The sequence below is a fragment of the Barbatula barbatula genome, assembly GCF_947034865.1.
Source record: "Barbatula barbatula genome assembly, chromosome: 19".
Taxonomy (NCBI): Eukaryota; Metazoa; Chordata; class Actinopteri; order Cypriniformes; family Nemacheilidae; genus Barbatula; species Barbatula barbatula.
In genome coordinates this window covers 12,583,698-12,598,168 of record NC_136782.1, presented here as the reverse complement: position 1 = coordinate 12,598,168, position 14,471 = coordinate 12,583,698, and the positions used below count along the sequence as shown (strand labels likewise).

General features: G+C 38.9%; 1 protein-coding gene across 1 annotated transcript in view; it reads left to right on the top strand.

Annotated features, from left to right (window-relative positions):
* Window positions 1-14,471, top strand: part of sik2b (salt-inducible kinase 2b) — a 31,287-nt gene that overhangs the window by 525 nt on the left and 16,291 nt on the right. The window contains exons 2-4 of the mRNA XM_079482210.1: window positions 1,888-2,004; window positions 4,445-4,508; window positions 11,442-11,603. Of these exons, the coding sequence (XP_079338336.1) occupies window positions 1,888-2,004; window positions 4,445-4,508; window positions 11,442-11,603 (343 nt within the window). The remainder of the gene's footprint in view (window positions 1-1,887; window positions 2,005-4,444; window positions 4,509-11,441; window positions 11,604-14,471) is intronic.

The window sequence follows — 14,471 nt, the reverse complement described above, 5'->3', positions numbered from 1 at the left end:
AGTTGGAAAGTATCGTAACAAAGTTACAGCCTTGCAGAAACGGAGTAGTCAGTTGTCATAGTCGTTTGTTTGTGTTTACTTCAGTTGTCGCTTTTACGCTTAGGTCATAACAACCTGTTCGACTCAATTTTTGGTTTATTTAGATCCAGATATCTGACTGCAACCTTTGTGCAACATTGCATGCCAAGTCTTTAATCGGCAGCTAAACGCCTCAATGGAAATATGCAGGGTCAACTTCGATTTGTGTCAAACGGCACTTTTGAAAGATACAGAAATGTTCTGGACAATAGCAAGAAGTCACGCTTGTTGTAATGTGAATGCCCTTTTCATGTAGGTCATGACGTTTGTGCAATGGTTGCATAAGCAGAAGTGGTGATTTTATGATAATGGATGTTGTCTCATCAACAAAAACTTGATCTCAAGGTTGTCTTGCATTCCTTACGAAGACTGAGCATCAAAAGCTCAACAGTATGTGACTCTAAACATCTTCCCTAACAGTAAGCATTTAAGATGTTTGAATTGCTGCTGTAAAAGGTGCGAGGCATAGTTCACACTTGGTCAGTGGCCTCCTGCGGTTTTCAAGGCTGCAGGTGTAAAATTTAGCATTTTAGCAACTTGTCAGAGAATTAAGATGTTTAATAAGTTTGTTGCACGGGGTTGATGCATCTCCTCAGCAGTTGCTTCGAGCAAGCTTTATTTCTGTAGGGATGTCAGTGCCGATTTTCTCAGCGCTTCCCATAAGTCTCTTGTGTGTTTCTGATTTCCCTGGTCGTCCTCTGAGCTCTCTTCACAATACACAACCATCATAACGTGAATCTCCTTGTTGTGCTGCTCAGACATTTTCTGCTGTCCTCGTGCATTTTGTTAAATTCACTAGACAGCTTTACATGTGTGTTACAGTAGCTAAGCATTAGATTTGACGTGTTGGCAGGTTTGGTGACGATGAGCTTTTTGGTTCTGTTATCATACAAGTATTTCTGGGGTTGAACAAGAGGAAGGACGCCTAAGCACAATTGTCACAAACCTTAAAAACGTAAACGTTTTATCACTGCAGAGATAAAGGTCAAAGTCTTTTACTTTTTAATCTGTTCTGTTTTTTTCTGCTACTGTGCATTTGTTTTCATGAACATAATACTTTTATAATCAAATTAGAATTTTATAGTTTGAGTGTTTGTAAAATTGTAAATGTCTTCAGTTCCTCTCGCATTTGACTGGCATATGATGAAAAGCCCAAGATGATGAGATCATTAGGCTTATTAGCATAATAAAAGAAACCATGTAGCACCTCTCCTGATTTCACTTCACTGGCTGCCGGTTGCTGCCCACATCAAGTTTAAATCGCTGACATTTGCCTTCAGAACGGTAACGGCAAATTTACCTTAACTCACTGCTACATCCCCTCCTGTCATCTTCGGTCTGAAAATGAGGGACGCCTAGTTGTTCCATCAACAAAGCGCTTGCAAAAACCTATGGTGGAATTAACTGCCAGCCTCCACCCGAACTGCAGCATCCTACAGCAGTTATTTCGCTAACCAATAACTGTCTATGTCTTGTGTCTAAAAAAATTGCCCCTGCTTACTCCAGCTTTGATCCTCCTAAGATGGCCTTGTAAACTAACGTTACTACTGAGCGTGCTGACAAAATGTTTATATGCTCTCCTACATGTAAGTCGCTCTGGATAAAGGCTTTTGCCAAATGATTAAATGTAATAGTTAAGCCGTCTACCAGACGCTCGGGTGTCTTGTTATTTTTGCTCACCTGAGGACTGGATAGACCTGCACTGCGAATAGAGACCAGACTAATTATATTAAACCGAGTATGTATTGAAGACAAGCTTGAGGCGGTAGGCTTGGTGCCAATGAAAGTTTGTCTCTGTGCCTTCAACAGGTGGCTATAAAGATCATCGACAAGACTCAGCTGGATGCTGTAAACCTGGAGAAGATCTATCGTGAAGTACAGATCATGAAAATGCTGGACCATCCGCACATCATTAAACTGTACCAGGTAATGCACTTGCTGAATGTGGCTTGCAAAACTTTTAACTTGAAAAAATATCTACAGTGTTTCAAATGTAAAGGCCCTAAAACAACCCTAAAACATTCAAATAGATGCATTTAAATGGCCAAACTGGAAATGGGCCTGTTTTTAGCAGGAGATCATTCACACTCTGGAATTGATGATGAGATAACCCCCCCCCCCCCTGGTGTGACTTCACTCCAGCATTATGTAAGACTTTAGGTCACTTTGGTTTTTGGGAATGAGAAAAGTGTTCTTATACAACACAGCGGCAGAAGTCCAAGCCTTTCCGTGTAATCGTAGTGTATCATTATTTCCAACAGTTACTCCATTCAAACGGCATGGGTCAATTAGTCATTTCCTTTCGGTTCCCATAAACAGAGGGCTGCTCTGCAGGCCCCTGTTGTGTCATCTCTAACCCCCGGTTTCGCACTGCCCCATCTGCCACAGCTCAGGGCCCTAACACCAGGCAGCTGCTCCACGCATTTACGCCCGCGTACGCATAACGTTGCAGCAAATGGTCGATATTTACCGTGGTGCTTTGCATCAATTCACACGTCATGCATTTGCTTCATTTCGAAGGAATTTTGCCTCCTCCTCATACTGGACGACATTCCCGCTGTTATAATTCCTAGCAAGCTACGGTTAAAGGCAGCATTTTATAGACTGTTTCATTGGATGTATGCTGCTGACTTCCGATCTGTGTTTGTTGATGGTTCTGATTATATTATATTATTATTATCTAATAATTAAATTATTTTACATTTAATATTAATTGATATTACTATTTTATTGTATAATAATTGTATTGAATAAGAATTTATTGAATTTGATTGAACATGTAACTGTCGCGTTTAAATTTAGCCAAGTAACGGTTCTTTAACTGTTCACCCAAAATAATACTGGCTAGACATACTTTTATCTTGCTAGCTAATGTAATTTACTTATTATTTATTTAGCTTGTTTTAAAAATAATCAAAAGGGACTCTATGCTGTGCGGATGTGTACGCAGAGTTAAGTTTGAGCCACAAAAATGCGGATGCGCAGTAATATTTGTTTATGTTGTTGCAATTTAAAACGTCTATAGGATCATGAACTTCTGATAATGCTGTTGCAGAATGTAGAAAGTTTTATAATACTAATAGTACGATACCTTAATCCGTTCTTTTAAAAACTAAATATGATTCAATTTATATGCATTTCCATGCGTATTAGCCTAATATAATTTTCATTTACAGTAGCAGCATGCTAAAAACAATCTCTATTGGGTGTAATTGTGTGTCAAGTATTTTATGTGTTTTGTGTGGGCTGCTAATGCAAAGTGTTCCAAATCGGTCAATTATGAGGTTCTATTTTAGTTAGAAAGCTGTTGCCCATCTAGGCAGTACACAGCAGGAAGATCGCAAGGCTGTTATCTGCACAAACAGCACATTTCAAGCTAAAATTGTTATATCGCAAACGACTTCTTAGGGGCTGAGCGATGTCATGCATTGTTATAAATGATCTGTGGATTTGCATCCATCATGAAAAAAACAATGTATACTTCATTCCTGAGAAAAATCACTCATAATGTGTTTTGAATTCTTTAGTCGTATTTCACCTCATTATCCTTTATGTGGGTCTTCAGGCAGCATGTTTTTATTGGTTGATACTTTATCCACAATTATATTTGGCAACAGCGTGACCCATCCTTCAGCTTAATGTGACACAACACCAACAGTTTGACATATAAAGAGACAGCCGGCGAGCGTTGCATCGACTGATCGCATGAGATGCTTTGAGTTATTTCCAGATATTTGCATATTTTGCGGCTGATTGGAATAAGACGTGCTTTGTGGTCGCTGTGTTCAGAACAGCTATGAGATCACAGATCCCATCAAAACAAGTTTCTGGAAAGAAAAAGCGTCTAGGAGTTTAATACGTGATTCATAATCTGGCCTAGTTGGGGATTTTATTAGACAACCCTGTAGTGCATTTTTATGCCAAAAACATAAAATCCTGCAGCAGAAACGGAGCTCAGATAAGGCTGATTCATATAAAAACTTGTTGGAATATAGGTTGATCAGTAAACCCCAAAACTAATTGACTATCTAAATGGCCTGCAGTAGTGTGTACAGCATGTGAGAATCAGTGAATTAATCTGAATTATATTGTGCTGCATCTTCTACATTTAAGTCTCATCTTTTTGTGTTCTTTGGCTAATTCTGGAGTCCTCCTACACATTGTTGGCTCTGACGCTGCACTGTGAATTAAGCCTTCGATTAAACCAGCATCTAGCTCTTATTCAAGTGTGTTTCATTATACTATCAACAGAATGGGATACTTCAGCTGTCGGACGTTAAATGTAGCGATGATACACAGAACTACTTTTAAAAAGAACTTGCAGCAAAAATGTTGATAGTATTCTTCATTCTATTTAACCACACAGGTCATGGAGACCAAGAACATGCTGTACCTTGTGACGGAGTATGCCAAGAACGGGGAAATATTTGGTAAGCGATTTTTATGACCGTACATCTACAGTCAGTCAACAAAGAATTGATTTGATAATGTTACTCTTTTGGAACAAGAAATGTGGAATTTTCTGTCTGTTAATGTACTCCTGTCGCAGCACTTGAAATCTAGTGCCAAATTGATGATTGTCAAAACTCAATGATGAATATCGATATCTGCAGAGCAGTAAAGAAATGATAAAAGACCTAGTCGATAGCCGTTTTTGCTTGTATATGCTTATATGCTTTAATTTTTTCAGCAGCTGTGTTTTATGTTTTAAACCATGAGTAAATACTACTAAATTTTGCATGGAATTTGTATATATTTGGAATGCTTTTAATGGATTAAAGATAGACATATTTTAAATATATGACATTATATGCCAATCTGTTACATGCACCGGGATTTGAGGTTGTTCTTTAAAATGGATCCAGCCAGAACATGACTGCATGTAGTCCCAGTCACCTGCTTTTAGTCTCACGGTTGGACAATCACGCAGCTTTCGTGAGTCAGATGTACACAGGTTTGCTCCAGGATGATTCAATGCACGCTTCAGAGGAAGATCTAAAGGCTTTATTTGTGACAGTTTTTCAGTGTTTTTGGAATAACATCTATGACACAAATGCTCGGCCTGCTCTGTTCTGCCGAGCACGATCGTGACTTCACGTATTACGGAATTGCGTTGAAAAGGTCACGCTTGACGTAGGCGGCATCCAGGATACGAACACGTAATGACCATTTTAAACAAAAAACTGACAATTTGTGTCATTGAACATTGAACAACTTTTGAACGGTCCTGCTTCTCCACTTTTGTAAAACTGACTCGGTACTGCCTACGTCAAGCGTGACCTTTTCAACGTAATTACGTATTACGTGAAGAGCAAGGTGAGCATTTGTGTTTATGAAGCATATACATTTCTTTTTTTGAGAAAATGATGGATCATTTCGCTAGATTAGACACTTATTCATTGTCTGGTATCATTTAAAGCCCTTTGAAGCTGCACTGAAACTGTAATTTCTTCCGTTTGGAGTCCATTGAAGTCCACTATATGGAGAATAATCCTGGAATGTTTTCATCAAAAACTTAAATTTATTTTCTACTAAAGAATTATCATGAAAAGTAGGGCTGTGCAATTCATTGAAAATGAATCGTAATCGTCAATTCTAGCCTTCATCAAATACAAAAACTAAATAATCGAGGTAAATGATTATTGTGCCACATTCCATTTTGCAAGGATCCTCTCATTTCTTGTAGTATAAATCCACAGCGCACACCTTTCCTTTACAGTGGTCCAGCAGTGCTATTTCTTTACATTTATTTTTCAGTTAAATTCAGAGCGAAAATAATAATATCTTTAATGTCTTTAATAGTGATGCAGTAAGACCATGTCAAAAATGAATATCATAAGAAAAATTTATGCTTGAAACGAAACTGACGCTTGTAGATTGCCAAAACAGTTTCTTAAAGGAAAAATGTACAATACTGTATATGAAGACATTGTTTTTTTCTGGTAGTTTCGTAATAGTTTTGAGCTGGATTCAAAATGGTTTCCTGTTATTAAAGGTCTTGAGAAAAGTCCCTTTTTACAGTCTGTACAGGAATCATACATTTTGAATATGTAATAATACCTGTAAAGAACAATGATGTTAGGTATTTGCATATTTGCTCAATAGTTTTGTTTCTGTTCCTGCTTTTATTTTTTCCTGTTTCAAGATGACATGAAGCTTTGCTTTTGCTGTGTGGCAGACCGATCAGAATAATTTCACTATACATCCTGATCAATATCACCAAAACAGAGAAAGTACAGTATGTTTTCAGTCTAACCAGCTTGGTTTCAGATGTTGGTGACAAAGGTCAAGCCGAAATTAGATCAGACGAGACAAACACAGTCTGTGTGAATAACCATCATAGTCACAAGCGAGAAATGTGTCAGTGATGATCATATTCCGGCAGCTCAGCTGTCTGTCCTTCCGTTGCTTTCTGTACTGTTCTGTACTGTCTGAACAGCTTCAAACTCAAGATTATTTAGGCCAAACCCTTAGACACAGGCAGTAAAAATCACATGTCGGTTGATCGATGAACGTGGTGTAAATGCAGACTTGAAGGGTTTTACTGACGGGTCCCTTTGACTTTCTCGTAACAGCTGCTGTTCAGCAACTGTGAAAACTCACATAATCATCAGACATTATTCTTACATAATACTGTGTCTGTTTCACAGTACACGCCCATGTGGTATGTTACTAAGAAACTGTTCCTACCCCAAGGTGTCAGGTTTTGTGTGTATGTGTAGTTGTGTGCGTTTTATGTAAGTAAACTTTGTAGTTTCTGTATATATTCTGTATATATATTAACAATGCCGTTTTGAACCATCATGTCTTGCGCAATAATGTAATTGTACGTTTATTTGTGAACGTATCATGCAAATTCTGCGTTCTCTGCACGCTCCGATGTATAATTCAGTACATGTAAGCATTTGACGCTTTTACCAATATGTGGTTGTGGTGTACTTTGTGTGGACGCTGTATCCCTCTTCAACGATTTATAGAGGGATGGCATGGCTGGAGTAAAGCAAACATCTTGTTGGTGCCCAAGAATGTCAGATAACTGATAAATGTCTATAGAGACACTCTGAAATGAGGTTGCCAGGGGTCAAGCAAATAGGGCTTAAGGTCCACCAACGTAGGGTGATACTGTACATACTTACATGACAGCTCTTTATCTTGATGACCATGATTATTGTCTTGAGCTGAGAGGCCATGTGCAGCAATTGTGATTTCTGGTTGCACAAGAGGATTATGCAATCTATTTACAGTGTGTTCCATCACTCTCAGGGTCAAAGGTTAATGCAGATTATGAAAGATATTTTTTGAACCCTTTAAAATAAATGACGTGGACACAAAACAGGACGAGTCGACGTGCGCTGCAGGCCATAATTCTTTTAAATTTGACTGCGCTGTCCTAACCTAGGCACTTGCATCCGTCAGATAATCTTCACAGGCGAAAAGGGAGAGGAGAGAGACAGAGCAGAATTTGGTGTTGTGAGGGTTTTGAGCTCAGTCCCCCGTAGTGGAGCTCAGCGATGCAGCGGCCCGAGAGCCCGTCTGCTCCACCAGCACATCCGAGCCGTGCTGCAGCATGAGAGGAATCTGGAAACTGGGTCAACCTCGAATAAGTAAGAGCTGCAGAACGCACAGGCAAAGCAGGAGAGCGAGGGAAAGCTAAGGGACATTGATTTGAATTTTGATATTGGAAGGTAGAAATGTAGGCCATGCATATATTTTAGAAAATCCAACGCTGGAGAAAGCTTCTGTTGGAGGACATGTCAGTCGTGTCAGATCAGACTTGACACGCTTGTGTGCACTGAGATTCTCAATCCCTTTTGTTCCCCTTCCCTGTTAGACTGAGGGGTTAGCATTAGTGATGGAACTGTCTGTAAATTCAAAACAAGTGACTCAGTTCTTGTTACTGGGAAAAGGGTATAAAGACCAGCAGAAATGTATTCTGTATGATGAAAATAGGTGTAGTTGACATAGAATGACACGTGATTTATGTATGCAAACTTTTCTTGCTTTTAGAACAACATTTAACTAACATAAAACCGGCAAGAATTGCACCTCGCCGGGAACAGGAAGTGCCCTCTATCTCGCCTCGTGCACCTCTGTTGCTTCTTTCAGGGAGTGATTCAGTCTTTCATGCAGCTGTGGTTTGACTGCCGCTCTGTTTTTTATAAAGAGCAGGAACTCCACTCGGACAGCTTCTAAAGTAAAAGCAACTTTTTTTTGAATGGCTCTTCCATTCAAGTCGTGTTCACACTCGCATGGCTAAGCAGAAGACCAAATGCACGTAGAAAATGTACAATGAGCGCATTTCAAAGAGGTTGAAGATATCTGGTAGGGTGGCACCAAACTGATATTTTGTTCTGTTGTCCAAAGTCTGCAATGTTTGCGTGAACCGGCGGTGAATTCAGCAGTATGAGTTGTATAGGCCAGAGCGTATGTATTTCTGACTCTTGACTTTCGCTAGTCAATTGAGAAATTCCCTCATCAGGTGTGTTTTTTGATTAGCAACATGGTTCTAAAAAAGGTTTTGTGAACACGGTGCACAATTTCAAAATGTTGCACCTGGTGTCTAATAGGATCACCATTGATTTTGTTCAAATGTACATTTTTACAGTAGTCTTGTTCTAAGATAACTGTAAGTAAGGAGACGTCGCTGTGATTATGTAAAAAGTGCCGCTCTATCACAGCATTTGTTGGAGTTGGTGTCCTGACAGAACAGCATTGCCTATACAAGTGGCAAGAGTTTTGGTGGAGATTATTTGTGTGTCCTGGAAACCCTTTTGGGGGTTTAATTTATGCTGCTTTTAGGCCCTAAATAGAGGACCAAATTCTGTGTGAAAATATGTTGCTTGAAGGACTACAAAGATGAAAAATCAAATGCGGTGATTCACTATAATCAAGTTTTATTCTAGGTCAATCTTTACACGTGGCACATAAACAAGTGATAAGATTACCAGCTAATATGCGTTCAGTTCAAGGTACATTAAGACACATTCACCAAAATAAGCATCATCGTGGCAAGTGTAAACAGACTTAACCTACTTTCTTAATCTGGCAATTTTTATAATAACCGAGGTCTCTCAACCCCGGAACTCATCACACAAACACACCTTTCACATCGAATCTTCACTCAGGTTAAAGGAGCAGTTTACACAAAAATACAAATTCTGTCATCATTTGCCCACCCTTGAGTTGTTCCAAATAAAATGTATATGCTCTGATGAACACAGAGAAAGATATTCGGAAGAATGCTTGTTACCAAACAGTACTTGGCCACCATTGACTACCATAGTAGGAAAAATTGCTTTTGTTGAGCACAAACGCTGTCTGCGTCGAGCTCGCAGCATTCTCAAGGACTCCTCTCACCCCGCTCACAGACTACTTACTCTCCTGCCTTCCGGTAGGCGCTTCCGGTGCCTCCGGACAAGAACCAGTAGACTAAGAAACAGCTTTTTTCCCAGAGCTGTTTCATTATCGAACTCTGCCCCCCACTGATTCCACTACCTCTCTTACCTTTAACTCCAATGCTGCTACAACATTGTTTACATTGCACTACAGGGCTGCATGCATGACTGAACTGTACACACCAGTATTTCATATTATCTGCTCTACTGGACTGTTTACACACGCACAGCATCATTTGCACTCTATACTGCTCACTTGCACACCAGGAATATTTAACTGAATGCTCATTTGCACTAATGGACCACTTCCATAACTGCACTAACCTATCTACTGCACTGTAATTATATTAACTGCATCTACTCATCTATTGCACTGTAACTTCAATAACTGCATTAACTAATCTACTGAACTGTAATTCTATTAACTGCATTAACTAATCTACTGCACGGTAACTCTATTAACTGCATCTACTCATCTATTGCACTGTAACTTCAATAACTGCATTAACTAATCTACTGCTCTGCAACCTATAAACTGCATTAACTCATCTTCTGGACTGCAACCTATTAACTGCATCTACTCATCTATTGCACTGTAACTTCAATAACTGCATTAACTAATCTACTGCTCTGCAACCTATAAACTGCATTAACTCATCTTCTGGACTGCAACCTATTAACTGCATTAACTCGTATACTCCACCGTAACTTCAACAACTGCATTAACTCACCTATTGCACTGCAACTTTAATAGCCAATGTCAATAATTTATGCATACCTAAGTCACTCGCACTATTTTAGTCTAAATTATTATCTGTTCATATCCACCTGTACATTAATGTTCATAGTATATAGCCATCTGTATATATTGTTCATAGTATATACCTACTGTCATATTTTCATAGAACATTCTTACTGCAAAATATGTTTATAGTCCATGCCCACTGTATTATATTCTCTCATATTGTATTCTGTATTTATTCTAACTGTATATCCTGCACTTGCTAACTGCACTTCTGGTTAGACCTAAACTACATTTCGTTACACTGTACTTGTATATGTGTAATGACAATAAAGTTGAACCTAATCTAATCACAAGAATATATTTGGAAGAATGTAGGAAAGCAAACAGTTCTGGGGCACTTTTGACTACCATTCTAATTTTTCCTACTATGGTAGTCAATAGTGGCCAAGAACTAACTGTTTGATTACAAACATTCTTCAAAATATCTTTCTCTGTGTTCATCGGAACAAATAAATGTATACAGATTTGTAACCACTTGAGGGTGAGTAAATAATAACAGAATTAAAAAAAAATCTTAAAACTGTCCCTTTAAGAACGACTGGGTAAGGCTAGGTGTGCCAAGGTAATTCTGCCATCACAAAATGTGTCTGTTTTGAAAATTGATTTGTTTTTGTTTTGTTTTCCGAGACTTGAAAACAACTTTTGTAGAAAGGCAGCATTAAACTCGCTGGCATGCGGACACACTACTGTCTGCCAGCTCACCTCAGTGGAAGCTCAGGGGCGAGTGTGTGAGGACTGTAGGTTTGGCCAGGGGCCAGGGGCTGACCCAGCACTCTATGGAGTGGTGACCACATGATTACACCATCCGGGGGAAGTTTACCCTACTCGCGCACCACAGAGCCTCCTTATTGTGGCTCATCAATCACTGCCACTGGCCACACCACACTGCCGGAGTCTTTCCCGGTACAACCTGTGGTTTAAAATGATTGCTTTTTTTGGTCCATCCACTTTTTATTGCAACCTGTTCACTTAACCCATATTAGGCTGTAGTATCTGTCAGCAGATTTGTAAGTTAATTGATTACAGTTAAAATGCAAAACTGGATTTGATTTCTAGGGAAAACACTTGTTGTAAAATGTGTTGCTGAGTTGCATTGCATATAGCAAAGTAATTGTGCGTTGTATTTGTGATGGTTGGCTGATTATATCTCCCTCTTTATTTAGATTATCTAGCCAAGCACGGACGGCTCAGTGAACCGGAGGCCCGACGGAAATTCTGGCAAATCTTGTCCGCTGTTGAGTACTGTCACAACCGTAACATCGTCCACCGGGACCTGAAGGCTGAGAACCTGCTGCTAGATGGACACATGAACATCAAGATTGCTGGTAAAGACGGTCTCAATTACACTGTGCTTTTCTAAAGGTTTCATGTCCAGATTTATGCTTCAAACACAGCGTAGTCAAATATAGCAATCTTTGACACAAATGCAATTGTTGAGTGGTGTAGAGGCCATGTAAACAGCCCGTGGCACAATGCCATGTAGTTTGGTCTACTGCTTGTTATTTCTTGCTCTCAGAAAGATACTTGGGAGGAGTTTTAAAAACTGGAATCTTCACAGAACACAATAGCAGCATCTTGGGACACACATAACACTGAAGCAATATTTTCATACGTGCCATTGGAGATGGAACAAAACACACTCAAAAACTCACAGAACTCAAAGAGAACAAAACACATCACAAAACAATGCGAAAAAGGGTAGGAAGAGGAACTAATGATGGAATAATTTGCATCATTTATTCAAGCTCTCTAGCGCAAGCATCCAGCACCATGATAACTTTTGTTTTTGTTTGTCTGTCAAAATGATGTAAAAGAAAATGATAAAAAACACACTTTGTCAAATTCGCAGAGCCTTCATCTTAACATGTACAACATTAAAGAGGTAGTTCACCAAAAAAATAAGAATTTGTTATTGCTGCTCTCGGCCTAAGGGCAATACAAGATGTAGGTGACAATTTTTTCTCTAGGAAATCAGTAAAGAAGATTCTTGGCAAAGCTATGGTCCATTTTTGTTGATTTAAAAAGTCCACAGGTGCCAGGAGCAGATGCTGGCAACTCAAAAGCAAAACCCATTGCTCCTGACAATATATTGAGGTGTTATGAAGCGAAACAAAAATAACTAAATAACTAAGCAAGTGGTCCTGAGGGTGTCTGAAATGCTGTTTCTGAATGCATTTATGACATATGCTATGTAAACAAATATTTAAATGCAAATGCTATTCTTCTGCAAACTGTCCCTTTAAAGGATATAGAACATGATGTATGTATGTATACCAAAATCCATGACTTGGCATTTAAGCCAAAAGTGGGATTTTTTGTGTGGAGTTTTCTTTAGCACTGACTATTTTCCCTAAACGTTTGTAATTTCACTCTGTTTTGATTATACAGGTGTACAATTCACCCGAGCCATCGATTATAGACAATGTTTATTCTCATTCTTGAACAAGAAGTTGAACCCCGCTGACTGTCCTCGTAGCGTACAACAGCCCTGGAAGGTTCCCAGCAAAAGCAGAACATTGCATATTCACACGCAGGGCAAATATTATCAGTTTCCTGTCACTTCAGCTTGCTGTCGTGGTGGTATATTTGGATGTTTTGCTCGATTTAGATTTTTCCTCTTGCGCTAATACCCCGCACTGTCCCTCAAAGAAAGGTCATCGGCCTTTTTATGTTTCCCTTCAAACGATTATGTGCTTGTGTCAGGACCAAAAGAAGGTATTTTGATGATGCAGCGGACTCTGTGTATGTATAATCTAATAGCCAGGAAATCCTGTAACTTATAATATAAACACACACACACACAGCTTTATGCTTCATTTCAGAGTGACTGTTCATTCTGGTTACAGATCATTAAAAATCATGACATCAAAGCTTAAAGCTTTAAGTGTTTCGCATCATCTGTTCCCCATAATTCATGTCAAATTGTGTCACTCGAACGAGCAAACCTGTAGGAGACATCCTGAGGGAGGCTGGTGATTAAGAAACCAAAATTGTTATGATTGGATCCCCGGAGAGTTTTACACAACCGTCCTCCGACACAAATCCAATGCCCTTTGCACGTCCGCCCCATGACGAAATGATGAGAGGCGCAGCTATTGCCCTCAATCAAAGCTTTTATTTAAGGTAACACAGCCTGTCTGTTAATGTGGCACCAGCCGCTGCTCTGAGCTGCAGGAGTTAAGCTGTACTGAGTGATTCCTGTATTGAATGTTAAGTCTCACCCCTGCAATGTAGGCACTGAACTGCCTGTAGCATTGACGTCAATTGCTCGCGCTCAGTATTCAGCTCATGAAATGGGTCAGCTAAACTGACATGGACTCATCAAACCGGCTTCTCGCACCAAAGTGACAGCGTAACCCCCCTATGGTCTTTCGTCCGTCTTCTGAGCTTCACATCTTAGGTTCGCAACGTCTCTGAATGTCCTTGTCAGCTTACTTTCAGTAATTATCGGAATTCAGATAAAATGAGGCGTTTTGACATTCCGGTAAACATTTAAATTTGAATGATTAAATCCGTTCTTATATGTCATACTGACAAACTTATTGTCTGAATTGAGTATGGGTTGGTTTAAAGCAACAGTCGTTTTTCGACCTTAAAATAATGTCTCTAAAATGTGTTTATTTAAAATTCCACATAAAATGTGTTCCTTTTTGAGTGCAATGTTTTTACATTTAAACTAACAATTAATTGTCTAATATCAGGCAAGTTTACACCGAAGGCAACAAAGATAAGTATACATTTTAAATTTAAATTAAATAATCAAAAATAATTGTTTTTCTAACTAATGAACGTAAATACATCAAAAAATAAAAAAAGGCTCACACATATAACGTGTAAAACTGGAGCTCCGTGCTTAAAGGAACAGTTCTTGACGACCATTGACTACCATAATAGGTAAACTCATAATTGTAGTAAAAAATGCCTCAGAACCATTTGCTTTCATACGTTCTTTAAAATATCTTCTTTTGTGTTCAACCGAACAAAGAAATATTTTCTACTATAGTAGTCAGTGGCAGCCAAAAAATAGTTTGGTTACAAGCATTCTTCCAAATATCTTTCTCTTTGTTCATCAGGACAAATAAATGTACACAAATTTGGAACAACTTGAGTGTGAGTAAATAAAGAGAGAATTTTTTTATTTTTACTTAACTTTATTTAACTTTTTAACCTTTTAAATAAAAAACACAACGCTA